At 42.2% G+C, this 13,944-nt stretch overlaps 1 protein-coding gene across 9 annotated transcripts in view; it reads right to left on the bottom strand.

Moving 5' to 3' along the window:
* CAST (calpastatin) overlaps positions 1 to 8,542 on the bottom strand; it is an 82,391-nt gene extending 73,849 nt beyond the window's left edge. For 4 of the 9 annotated variants that reach the window (XM_048503396.1, XM_048503398.1, XM_048503399.1 and 1 more), the window contains exon 1: positions 8,312 to 8,542. In XM_048503396.1, the coding sequence (XP_048359353.1) occupies positions 8,312 to 8,359 (48 nt within the window). In that variant the 5' untranslated portion in view covers positions 8,360 to 8,542. Of the gene's footprint in view, positions 1 to 5,003; positions 5,139 to 8,311 lie in introns of those variants that run through there. The other 5 variants (XM_048503397.1, XM_048503403.1, XM_048503404.1 and 2 more) reach the window with 2 other exon arrangements.
* Between the last annotated feature and the right edge of the window lie 5,402 nt (positions 8,543 to 13,944).

Raw genomic sequence — 13,944 nt, 5'->3', positions numbered from 1 at the left:
CAAAGCCATCAATACTGCAGAAAACTATAAAAGCCTGTATTTCTCTATTATCAATAATATGAGCAAAATGCTACTGTCCCATTCTATGCACTGTCTCCTCCTAGGATAGCCTCCCCTTTAAAAAAAAAATCACCCAAAGACTGGTTCATACATGCATATATCTCACTTGACTTCTTGACATTTGATTACTCACAGCCAAATGTGTAAATGTTTAGTAAAAGGTTACATATTTGGCCCATATGGAATTTCTATAACTTAGCAATTCATTTAGAATTTTTTACATCTTCTCCAGTGAATCTGCCAGATGCAACTTCCAAATTAAAACAGCCAACACAAAACATTAAAAGTCATCATTAAACTTCCACCCAAGGTATGAAACAGATAACTGAGCAGCCTAATTTAACAGTTTGCTGAGTAAAAGGAAACTGAAATGATCTTTAAAATATTCTGTCCATGGTGATACAACCAGGATGGTTCATTCACACATACATGTTAGCATTTGACACAAGTTACTCAGTGACAAGTATGCATACATGAGCTGCCACTTCTAATGATTTTTACTTCTGTGCTCCAAATATTAACTAACCAAAAGGCATCATAGTTGAAGACAGAGGGCTTCCACCGATATCGCTAAGATTTTACAATACAAATAAGCAGCAGCATACAGCAGTAAGAATGTGTGCATCCAGTGATACTTTCACTTTTATTTTCCAAACAGAGTTCATTACTCTATGTTTTTAAGGCTTCTGTTGATGGATAAAGAAGGTAAACACAGCAGCTTAAATCCAAAGTCCAACAGACTTCTGGATATTGATTTTAATATTGTATTTGATGTTACAACTCATTTGATATTTGATTAAAATATTTAAGAAAAACTTATCTAAAACAAATACTTCCATGAATAGCTGTCAAGAAGAACTTGTATTTTCTGATTTCACCCTGCTCAACATTAACTTTTTCAAACTTGCAGAAGGAGCCAAGTCATACTGTCAAAGATCCCTTGGTTGCCTTGCTAGTAAAGTGTGAGCAACTAGAACACATCCAAACATGTCTACAACAAAGGGAACACTGCACAACGCATACAGCCTTCAAAAGAACACACATTTCAGTTTTCGTTAGCAGCTTCAAAAATGCTCAATAAAGCATAATAAAATGCCATAAAAGTATGTTCTTTAGAGGCCACGCCTGTCAGCTCCAGCTCCTTGATCTTTAAGGCATGCCTTGTAAACTAGGAAATACAAGTTTAATTTTTTTTTAAAAAAAGAACTTACATTGAACAAATAAAGACAGGTGCACTCTAGCATCAGAGGGAGCTACTCTATGCTAACCTACAGTAAAGTTAACATTTCAAGAAAAGTTGAAATGCTCTGTATGCAGAACATATTCAGCGCTCTTCTATCAGAAAGCTGACTTCTGCTAGATTCAGATCAGGCGGTTTACATCAACTCCAGTACTTGAATGGTTCAAAATAAAGATGAGGGAGTCCAATGCTGCAATGAATATATTATCTCATTATAAAACAAACTCTTATTCAGGGGCAGATAACCCTAGCCTTCCCGTTGCAAAAAGCCTTATTCTCAGTTATTTATGCTTTCACTAATAATATTAAAAACTATACTTTGATGTCAGAATATGAAATGTTAAGTTCTATATAACAAGCCTACCTATCAGTACATCTTTCTGGTCTGTATTTCTCCGTGGACATATATTTAAAGTAGAAGCCCAGAGTGCCAGTTTCCTGAAAAATCTTCCACGGGATTGAGAAATTATCAGTGAATAGCCTTATCCAAACCCAGAGGTGGCAGAACACAATGCCAGAGTGGTGCTGACCCTCTGCCTCCAATAGAGCTTTCCAACAGCTTGGGAAGCTCAGAAAAGCCCCCAAACTCCCCTGCTGCCAGAAAGCCCCATAGGGTTAAAGGACATAGACCAATAAAAGGGTGGCATAAGTCCGAGGGCCAGCGCACTCTGCAACCAGCCCTAAACCCTGGGAGGGAATCGACTAACACTGGCTTCATCCAGGGAATGCCCCAGCCTGACCTCCCCATGTTGGAGTCCGAGCAGAACACCAGAGCAGCACTGCCACAGCCCGGATGTCCAGGTTTTGTGGCAGTGGGGCTGCAGGACATGTAGTGACTGGCACATCTGCCCCCTCTGCTGGGGTAAATGCCTCAGAGAGGGCAAATGCACTGGTGTGGGGTTACAACATTTCCAGGAGCCCTTTCAGCCCCCTCCCCCTTTGAATGGGGCTGTAATTCAGATATCCGCCTAAAGGGTGCAAAGCTAACAATCCTTTTTGTGAGCCAAAACTCTTTGGGTGGTTTTCATCATCATCTTCCCCACAAGCACAATTCTGATAATATAATTCACAGCTGCTTCTGAATTTCCAATGCTAATTAGGAACATTAAACATCTTTAATCTGCATTTGTTAAACAAATCCATTTTATTAAACAAGGTAGCGCCTGACAGAAATAAATGTTAGTGGAATAAAAAGGTATGCATAGCCTAACCAAGTGGGCAAAAAGGACATCCTGCAGAGATTAATGGTCATATATTTACAGTTCAGTCCATTTTTAAGGAATATATTGGACAAATAGGCCAGTCCCTCTGAAAAGAAATAAATGAAGATACATCTGATGACAATATTCAGGAATCAGCGGCGGAACATTTTGATCTGTTTTGTTGCTGATCTAAGTGCCACCAGTCTCCCGCAAAAGAATTTGAAAATAAAACTCCACAATGAAACAGACAAATCGGAATTTATTAAGAGGTTTAATACTACCTCTTAACCTGGTTTGAACAAACTTGCAATTTATGAGCCAGAATATGGGCCAAGTAACTTAACAAAAGAGGTATTAGTTTAGCACAACTAGTGATTAGGTTCTTCCTGATTAAATCTGAATTTTATATCATTTATATTTCATGGATCTTGACAATGCTGGTTTTCCCCTACAGAAAAAAACAATAACATTGTAGAGATCCACTTTTTGCATATGAAAATGTAGACTACAGCCCACAAAAACGTATGCTGGAGTAAATTTTTCTTAGCCTTTGAGATAGTATGAGACTCCTTTTATTTTAGCACAATAGACTAACCTAGCTACACCTCCAGAATCAAAAAGTTAAGTTACCCAATGTATTTTATTGGAGAAAAGGCTGATATATTTAAAACATTAAACCATTACATTTCTAGTTGGGAAATGAAAAAGAGTTAATTCCAGTGGCACCTTTAGGACCAACAAAGTTTTATTCTTGGCATACCCAGTTGGGAAAGGAAAGTCACAATCCAATAGAAATAGAATGAAACATACCCATAGATTGTTTGCTAATCCATTTTACTCTGTTAACTATCTTACTCTGTTAACTAGCTGTCTTGATGTGTGTGCATGTTAAGTCGCTTCCGACCTACAGCAACTCTATGAATGAATCACCTCCAAAACATGCTATTGTTCAGCCTTGCTCAGTTCTTGCAAATTGAAGGCTGTGACTTCCTTGATTCATTCAATCGATTTTATGTTGGGTTTTCCTCATTTCCTGCTACCTTCAACTTTTCCTAGCATTATTGTCTTTTCCAATAACTCTTGTCTTCTCATAATGTGATGGGACAGTCAGGAGGGCCTCACCTCATAACGATACATTCACAGGCAAGAAAGTATGGGAGAAGATGGTCCTTCAAATACTCACTGGTCCTAAGCCATATAGGGCTTTAAAGGTGGAAACCGATACCTTGACCTGGGCTAAAGAACAGATTGGCAGCCAGTGTAATTGGTGTAAGTATGAGGATCACATGCTCCCAATAGTCAGCCCTAATCAAAAATCTAGTTGCAGTGTTTTGCACTAGATGCAGCTTCTGAGCACTCTCAAGTAAAGTGCCCGACAATAGTCCAGTCTAGATCTAACTGAATCACAAATGGACGTGGCTGATGCACTGATGAAGGTGGGCAAAAACACTCTGAATTACTGCAGCAAATAAGGTCCAGACAAACTAAGAATTCGCATGAGTTGTGTACCTACACCCACTTTCACATGCAGTCCTCCCTCACTGGATCATCCTATGATTTTTTTAAAAAAGTATCTCTGTACCATTGTGCAAACATTTCCTGAAGTTAGCGAAATCAGGCAAATAGCACAGATGCTTTGTTCAAAAAGATGTGATTGCAGGTTCATGCAATCTTGTATGAAATTAACTACTCCATTTCAAAGATTCTGTGATTTTTAAAGGAATGTTCCATATTATAGAAATAACTTTTCCATCACTAACAAACTTTATAATTGTTTTATGTTAAGCTCCAGCTTATGTTAATCTCTAAAAGAACTTAAATTATTAACAGAAAAGAGGAAGCATGCAGGACTTTGCAAAAACTATAAAACTTAACAAAAAGTACAACTACAAATTAACAGTTGCTTTACCACTAATTTCATCCAGATGTGGATTCTACATTCAATCTCCAGACTAATATTTATCATAATCATACAACTATAAAAAGTTTTTGAAACAACATGAATATCCTAACACATTTAAGTGCCTGTGCCATCTTCACAAAATACTGACATCATAAGTTTAGAGATGACAAAACTACATTCCAGATGTTCCAAGACCACCTCGGTCCACCCTGTATACATCCCATGACAAAATAAAAGTTATGTAAAGAATCGACTTCTATCCGCACGAATCAAAAACTGGAGCACAGCCTCTTCTTCTACTCATCGAGGTTCACTTCCTTTTCTCCTGTCCCAAATTCTTCATAGTTCAGTTCTCAGCGGAAAGGTGGTACATATAGGCTCGATATCGCATACCAGAACAGGGTGAAGTTTCCTGTTCTATGGGGAAACGCATGTCTTGTCTGGCATAACCTGTGCTGAAAGGTTATTCTACTGGGCTTGGTTCTTCTCTTTCCCACTGACCCATCCACAGAATTACTAACGGCTGCCTGGCAAGACCGACAGAAACAAGAAGATGCATCCCAAAGCTGCAACAATAGTAAAACCCATGAGTATTTACCGTAGCATACCACCAGCTTGCAAAAGCCATACTGAGAGAAAACTGCTCCCACTCCGGCAGTCTGAATCCCTTCCAGTGCCTGCGTTCCGAACCGCAGCTCGCGCCTACAAATTTCTCCCCTTCTGTAGCAGGGAGGGACGGACTGGAGAAAGGAGGGGGGACTCTGAGCCAGGAGATGGGCGGGTCGGCACTGCTTCAAGGGCCCCGCCCTCAGCAAGCAGCCGATAAAGGGCGGAGGAGGAGTTGTTAGTTTTGTCCTTTTGGCAGCCACGCCCTTGTGATAGGCTGTTACCAGCAGCGGGACTCTACTTAATGTGGGGGAGGGGATCCTGTTGGTCCAATACAGGAGGGCTCTTTCATTTAGCAAGAAATGTACACGCGTCGTGGCTCATTCTTCATGGGCAGGAGGTGTTCTTTTCCCAAAATCTTGGCTATGTGGGAGCTATGCTGGGCTACTGCAAACTTTTCTGCACAGAAACTGAGATCATCCCTTCTTCCTTAGAGTCTATGATGGTTTGGGGTATTTGTGCAGGAAAGGCCCCAAAGGGGACCCTATAATAGGGCTAGCTAGGGGGATATTCTACCAGTCAATAGGCACCTTTTGCTAATTATTTTTAATAACAAGTGCAACGTTTTGCTCAGGGACAGAGTGCAACTTATGCCAGAAATTTTATGTCAGAAATCAGGCTAGAGGGGGTAAAAGAGCCCCCTGCTTTTGGTGACAGGTGCTGTTAGTTTCAGAGAGTAGCCTTGCTGGTCTGTGAGTTCAGTAACACAATTTCAGGGTATATAAGCTTTCCAGAGTTGAAGCAGCTGCTCAGGAAACAACTGTTCTTATCTGCAGAACAGTATCTTGGACAGCCATAATGGAAACCAGGAAGGCAAAATGTTGGGATCTAGCTCTTAAAAAAAAGAAAGAATAGACATAGTGAAGCAGGGGTCCCAAAGCTAAACTGTGAACATAAAAATCACCCTTGAAAGTGTCTAGGGCGAGGCTGTTTTAATTGTATTCTCCATTGTACATATTACAGAGTTTTCTCAAACTTCGTGATCCAGATGGGTGGCTGTGCTAGTCTGTAGCAGTAGAAAAGAGCAAGAGTACTGTAGCACCTTCAAAGACTAACAAAATTTCTCGCAGAGTATGAGCTTTTGCAAGTTACAGTTCACTTCTTCAGATACCCAGCTTACTGATCCAGCTTTGTTGTAGGTAACATTCTTTTTTACATTGTTACTCTTCAATCTTGTAAGCCTTCTTTATCATCCATATTATACAGTTAGGTGTTCACTAATTTTGTAATCCCGTTTTACTGCACTTCTTGTTAAACATCCCTCCTCTGGGGGCAATTGCTAGATCACTACAGTGCTATAATGTTGTAAGGAGCTACTGCATTTCTCTGCATTCCCTATTTTCATTCTTGCAGGGATCTAGTAATTACTGTATTTTGAACAATCACTTGAAAAAGCCCTCCAGTGGTGGTGGGGAGAATAGCAGGGGGAGCAAGAAATGCACACCTTCCTGTCCAAACAGGATGAAAATGCACTCAAAAAACATCTTATTGAGCCAGTTTTGCAGAAGTGGGGAAAAAACCAGAAAGTGGACAGTTGGGGAGGATGTTATCTGGATGCTCCAAAACACCAATGAGTACACAGTTTGAATGCCAAACTGGAGCAAAATGTCCATGTGGAAGCAATGTAAGAGTGAATTGACTGGCCCCTTCTGACACCTGCTATTAAGAATTATGAAACCCTCAAAAGCTGGCCATCTGCAAAGTTAAGAGGGAGGATGATTCCCTGGGCTTGAAGAAAAATCACATTGTTGTGAAGGGCTTTCCTTGCTCTTTTTGTTAATTTGCAGTCTGATGAAGATTAAATATGCTCCAGCAGGAACAGAATGTAGGGTGAAGTTGGATATCAGTTAAAAGGGGGAAAAAGATAAATCAATATGTTGAATTTCATAAACATTTAGAGAATCCTGCTGGAGGAGATTTTGAGGGTGGACCGGGTTTGATTGCTAAACCCGTTTCCACAGTTTCCTTTCCACAGTTCCCTTGTGGGTTCCCCATTTCTTCACATCCATTTCATCCTGGCTCCTCTGATTCCATTTGGCATTCTTTTTTATAGGCCTACCTAGCAGATTTTAAATATTGCGCTTCCTCCAAGGAACCCAAGATAGAATACATAATTCTCCCTTTCTGATTTAATCCTCACAACTCCCCTGTGAGGTAGATTAGCCTGAAGGTGTGTTGCTCAAATCAAGAACACCCAGCACATTACAGAGTCGAGTTGAGATTTAAACCTAGACTTCCCACATTGTAATCTAACACTTTTCACCACAGACAACACCCACGGGCTGGGAATGTTTTATTTTTAATCTATGTCCAGCACCTAGCAACTTTAGGTGCTTTGTAAATAAACATCATAATTCTACCATGCTTGTTCTGCACCCCAGAGCAGAGAAATTATTATTTTCTTAGCTTATTTTAGGCATCTCCTCTTTGATTTTATATACCACGTTAAGGAACCTCTTTAGTATCCCAACCAATATTTGCATTAACAACACAACATCAGAATGCATCTTCAAACTCTAGGTTTAGTACTGAATATGCAAAGCGGTGATCAAAACTGCAGTCTCTGAGCACGCACAAAGTACTTTCCATGACACAGAGGAACCCCAAACAGCCCTCATTCCTTTAAGGGCTGGGCTGTTAAAACCCTTGCAAGTGGTTTCGAAAATAAATATTTACTTTGGCTTTCGTTCCCCACTCACCATGGTGGGAGGGAGGAATGCTTATATAATTTACATGACACCACTTCCACACGGCCGCGCACACACGCGCATTCCGTACCGGGTAGGAATTCACCCGAGCTCTGCCAGCTGGCCTCAAGGAGTACTCATCGCTCCCACCCCTTGGGTGGAAGGGCTACTAAACTCTCTCCAAGAGACCATACTAGGAAGCGACCGCCTCTATACCCCAGAAACTGGGACTGGGAGAACCTGGCCTAGGCTTTCCATTGTATTAGAATAGGATGTGGAATGCCTTCAGTTTAGGGCTTTACTAGCCCCGCACGGCAGCGCAATTCAGACGGGGCCTTCAGGGCGCCCCACCTACTGCTCCGGGCTCTTCCTGCCCTCAGTTGTCCCACACCCCTGCTGCGCTCGGCCCCTTTCTGGCTTCTACCCACTCTGGGCGCTGGCAAATTCCTGACACACGCCTCAGCTGGGCTGTCTTGCAGAGAAAGTGGAGGAAGCCCCATTTCCAAACAGGCAAACTTTGCTCCGAGCCGCTCCCAGCGACACCGGTCCTTACCGTTCTGCTGGCTTTGGAAGCCTTTTTGCCTTTCGTAGGCTGAGACATGACAGCTGAGGAGGCGCCTTTGCTCAAGCGTCGCACTTCGCGTCCCCTCCCCTTGTGGGCTGTTTACGGGGCGCTGCGCGAACTGCAAGGCAGACACCGAAGGGGGCAGGGTGGAAGCGACTATGAAGCAGCTTTTCCGACGGCCCCAGCGCCAACAGTCCCTCCTCTTCCTGCAGCCGCTGCTGCTGTAGTAACGGCCCCAAAGCTCCTCGGGCTCAGCATTTATTTTGTGGACGAGGGAGGGGACGCAGGGCTTGATAAAAGATGCTTGCTGGCTGCTTTGTTAGTTTGCAGGGCATGCCGACTTTGGCTGTCCATACGGAGCCGCCCTACTGGGTGAGGTTCACTTCATGATGTTTGAACAGATCTAAGTCTTCCTTTTCTGCGATAAGAGTCAACACGGAGGAGAAGCAGAACTACCCCCACCGCCAATTCTTGCAATTTGGGCCGGGTTTGAAGTAAGCCTTCTTTCAGAGGCAAACAAATACTAGGATCGAGTGTGGAAATAGCCATTCCTCCTTCCACCAAGTTGCTTTTGATAACTAATAAATAATTTTTTGATCGTGATCATCCCTTCAATAGCTGTCAATTTTTAGTTAGGACATAAGGAGGAGAATTTTTACAGAGGAAATGTATAAGATTTATGCAACAGAGTCTACTGAATCTAGGGTTGCCATCTCTGAGTTGGAAAACTAGGAGTGGAGCTTGGAGAGGGCTTTATTTGAGGAAGGGACGGCCTTCAACAGGGTACAATGTCACAAAGAACAACTTTCCAAGCAGTCATTTCCTCTGGGGGAGCTGATCTGTGAGTTGTAATTCCAGGACATCTCAGCCACCACCCAGGGACATAGGTAAGGGGGTGGGTTTCTCGGGTTCAAACCCCTCCCATTACATGTCTGACTTGCTTGAAACAATGCATGGAATGGAACAGCCGGAAAAACCTCAGTCACTGAACCCACCCCATAAAAAATCTATACCTATGTCACTGCCACCACCTGAGGGCTGGAAACCCTAACAGGATCCAGAATATTTTTGCAGAGGCCAAGAGCGAAAGACACCTCAACTGACTCTTGAATAGACACTTTAGACACACCCACTGAGGTATTTTACTTTTTACATTGAATGAGACTGCTATGATTCCTACACTGGCGTTCCTGCCTAGGGACATGGGGTACCCCTTGTCCCCAGGCGCATTGATTGAGGTCACGTGGGGGGCGCCAAAACATCCTCCTACAGAGCAAGGGATTGAGCAAGCCCTAGAAAGCAGGCACTGAAGCAGCGGACTGCTCCCAGTGCCTGTCGTAGCCCCGCCCACTCTGTACAGTGTCCTGGAGTGTCCAGGGGGCGGGGGAGAAGTCCCACTGGGCTCCCAGGAGCAGGACAGGGGAGCTCCACCTCCCCTCCCTCTAACCCAGCATGCCTTATTCGCCTTAAGTTAAGTGTGGCATTAGGCAGAAACCTTCTCCGGAGCCCAGCAGGCACAGGAAAAGGCAAGCTGAGCAGGGAACCCAGAAGCAGCAGCAGAACTGAAGATGATGCTGACGTTTGCTTGGAAAACCTTCAGATGGGGGGTGACTTGTGAGAGATTTACATGCTTAAAAGTTAATTCCCACTTGCACTGGTTTGGAGCTGTTTCTCAGGCTAGTAGCCTACCTCACAGGGTTGGTGTGAGGACACAATTAGGAAAGTGGTGGGGAGAGAGCCATGCCTGTTTTGCTGGGGGTAGGAGGTGATTTGTGAGAGATGATGCTGATGTTTGCTTGGTAAACCTTCAGATGGGGGGTGACTTGTGAGAGATTTACATGCTTAAAAGTTAATTCCCACTTGCACTGGCTTGGAGCTGTTTCTCAGGCTAACAACCTACCTCATAGGGTTGGTGTGAGGACACAATTAGGAAAGAGAGTTGGTGGGGAGAAAGCCATGTATGTTTTGCTGGTGGTGGGAGGTGTTTTGTGAGCTGGTGCAAAAAATCATTGTGGGGGAGGGTGGTCGTCCATACCTGAGGTGGGGGGGCACCAAACTCAGATTTTGTCCCTGGGCTCCAGTTTTCCTAGATTCGCCCCTGGATTCCTAACATACTGCTCTTGAAATCACCTCAGAAAACAGTACATTCGTTGAGGGGCTACTCTTTGAAAAACACAAATCTGTAATGCTTGCACAAACTAATTCCAGGGGATCTTTGATTTGTGGCCAGTTACTGAAACCCTCTTCCTGCCTAAATGCAGATTATATCCATTCATTTAACCACAAAGCCAGTGCATTGTGATGTCATGGCAGTGTTCAATTCAAACTTAATGCCTATGGCCCACTAGGTCCTCTTCTCCCCACAACTCCAGACTATTGTTCTAAAAGTTTACATAATACCATCTATTCTTTCCACCACAAAAGTGAAAAAAATCCAGCGCATCCTGTTATTTTCATAGTACAAAATCACACTCTTAAAGTTTAGCAATTTATGGAGGACTAAAAGTGCAGTGCGCTGATTTCATTTGACTTAAACCAGTCAAACTCTACATAGGATTGATCTGCTGTTATATCAGAAATGAACCAAACAGGTACCCTGAACGTTTTCTCATGCAGCTGTCCTGGTGAGGTTTAAATTAATTAATCTGGGTCTTCTGGAACTGTTTCTTTTACTGCCTCATATCACAGTGCAGCCTTAAGGTTTACCAGGCTGAGTAAATAATTCAACTTTCCACAAACCTGCTTTTCAGTTATAAATGGCCCCTACACTGTGTCCTAAGCTTATGTTTGAACTAGATGCCTAGCAAGGTTTTAAGCCACTAGTATGGCAGTTGAGGAGGGCAAGATAGCATGGGCAGGTCAAGTGCATGGAGCAACTACAGTCCTCAGGCTGCTACCTACTGGTGGTTTCACCAGTAAACCTTGCCCATATGGAATTAATCATAGCCTTCTCCATTGTAGATCCCACTTTGTTCCCTGAGGATGACATATGCAAACATCACATGAATCCCAAATATTGCCTATATGGCATGGTCTTCAGCAATGGCTAAAAAGTGTACAGGAGACAGTTTCCGTCCCAAACCAGCACTGGACATCTGGCTGGTAAAGTTCATGCCTGCCACTTGATCAGCAAAAGTATAGTTCCTGTGCTTTTAAGTATAAGATATTGCAGATCACCTGGGTGATGGGGGGGGCAGGGCGGGAGTGAGTGAGGTCTCTTCAGTAGTGACTGAAAGATGAAGACACACAGGACTAGTTTTAGCCCTATTCTGCTAACTAGGGTTGTTAACTATTGGTTGGGAAGTTCCTAGAGATTTGAGGGTGGGGTTTGGGGAGGGGAATGATCTCAGCAGGGTATAACAGTGGCCTAAACATAATGATGGTAGCCTGCTACCGATAAATCCATGAGCAAGTTCAAATTTGCACATGGCACATCTCCATCTCATTCTCTATACCACGATATTAAACAAGCAATATGTGCAGGGAGGAAGTACAGAGAAGGACACAAAAGTTAGGGAGTGCCTTCCTTGAAATGCTGGGGATCTTTATGTGGCTTCATGTGTCAATAAGACTATTTTAATTTTAAGCAATATTTAAGCCTCCCAAACAGGTCTAACAGATTGTACTGCATTCCTAAGCCTGTAACACTGGGCTGCTGCTCTCTGCTATAAGTGCTATCAAAAGGTGACAAAGAAGGCAGTCAGAAACAGACAGTTTTTCATTGCTCTGGTGAAAAAAAATATATAGAATTCACAGGCACACATGCTGATGATATTAGTGGTAAATCAAGAAAAGGACCCCAGCATTTTTCAGCCAATATTAATTCTAGTGGAATATTACATTTCCTGACCAGTCCAATAAAATTCATCTAAAATGAAGCATGTAGGTAACAGCAATATTATATATTTACATTTAAGTAAAGACAAGAATGTTTTGGTACTAAAGTGTTCAGTTGTGCAAATGATAGAGTTAACATTTTTTCATTATCTCCTACTTAAGATCTATTAATCCCTGATCCTATCTATTAAACTGAGATCCCACAGACATGATTGACATATGATTTGTGCTGCAGTAGTTCATTGAAATCAATGATACAGCATCCATTTCAATGGCCTTCAAATGGCTATTTCGTGATAAATAATTTTGTTCAGATTCAGAATATTTAGAACATGTACAGAGGACATTCACATCTGATTTTAATTAGTAAATTTCTGAGTGCACATCCCTTCCTGTTTTTCTAAGTAGTTGCACCAAAAGAAGTGTAATGTCTGCAACACTGTTTCCATGTCGTACCTACAACATACACATGTGCACTTTTTATGCAAAATAACTTCAAGAGCTCCGATGAAAGAACCTTGTTCCGCGTCACATTCATCCTTCTGTGTGCTATTGCCACACCCATTCTTGAAGCAAAGTACACAACCTGCCTATTAGATAAATGTGTAATTAATCAGAAATACTAATGAATACCTCTGTTTTAACAGATAAGCTATTCCTTTACTATTTCATGAGTCAACAGTAATTAAATTCCAAATAAAAATGCAGTTTTCAAAGTATTATCACCATTGGCTGATCCTCCAATTTATTTATTTTTATTTTATTCAATTTATACCTTGCCCTTTCCCAGCTGAAGCCAGGCCCAGGGCAGCTTACACACATAACTTATCATACATTAAAACTTTAAAAGCATAATATGCATTCCATTCTTGATGCAACTAATCGGGTATCAATAACGGACTTCGTTGTTTTTGACCTTGGAGATTGAGAGGGAGTCAGGATAGTTACTGCTTCTGCCCAGCACCTGGTTCTTAACTCAGTTGCAAAAGGTCACAGCTTTGCTGAATCACTAGCAACAACACTGTTATTTTCCACTCTAAAAGTTTCTATTGTAGGCCTGAAGCCTGAACCAATGTTTGAGAGACCAAGAAACTCCATTAAAAGACTTAATTTCTTGACAATGACTTAAGAAAAATTCTTAGGTTTTCAAGGAATAATAAATGAGGATATATCTTTAACTGGGATTTTAGTCAAAGAACTTGACTAATTAATTTGCACATATGTGTATCTGATGAATAGCTTCACCTGATGATTTTGCCAAAAGCCTCTAGCAATCTCTGACCTTGGTTTTACATTCCCTTCACCCTGTATTTCAGAGTTGGCACATTTTTTCTGGCAGGGGTCCAGCAATCATGAATCAGGAAGATGCCACTGGGAAATGGAACAGCAAGAGACAGACAATACAGCTGTATGCTTCACTTTTGGAATAGAACAGGGGTCCCCAAACTTTTTAAACAGGGGGCCAGTTCACTGTCCCTCAGACTGTTGGAGAACCGGACTAAAAAAAACTATGAACAAATTCCTATGCACAAATGATTGTAAAATGTTTGATTTCACCTTTCAGCCTTTCTGTCATGGTCTATTTTTAGAACAGTGACCAAAGTATGTCAAGTACAGGGTGGGCTCCAAATATTGTTGGGGAGGCTGTGGAATACCTTCCCCTGTAAAAAAGAGCAGAACTTTCCCAATGAAGCATTCCATCTAACCCAGGATCAGGTATCTTCCTGGGTTCTTTCATCCCTAGCAGCCAGCGAGCGATTCGCCAGCCTGGCTGATGCCAATGG

Source organism: Sphaerodactylus townsendi, linkage group LG07 (assembly GCF_021028975.2).
Source record: "Sphaerodactylus townsendi isolate TG3544 linkage group LG07, MPM_Stown_v2.3, whole genome shotgun sequence".
Lineage (NCBI taxonomy): Eukaryota > Metazoa > Chordata > Lepidosauria > Squamata > Sphaerodactylidae > Sphaerodactylus > Sphaerodactylus townsendi.
Note: the sequence above shows the minus strand (reverse complement) of the source record. Positions and strands in the feature narration are given on the sequence as shown.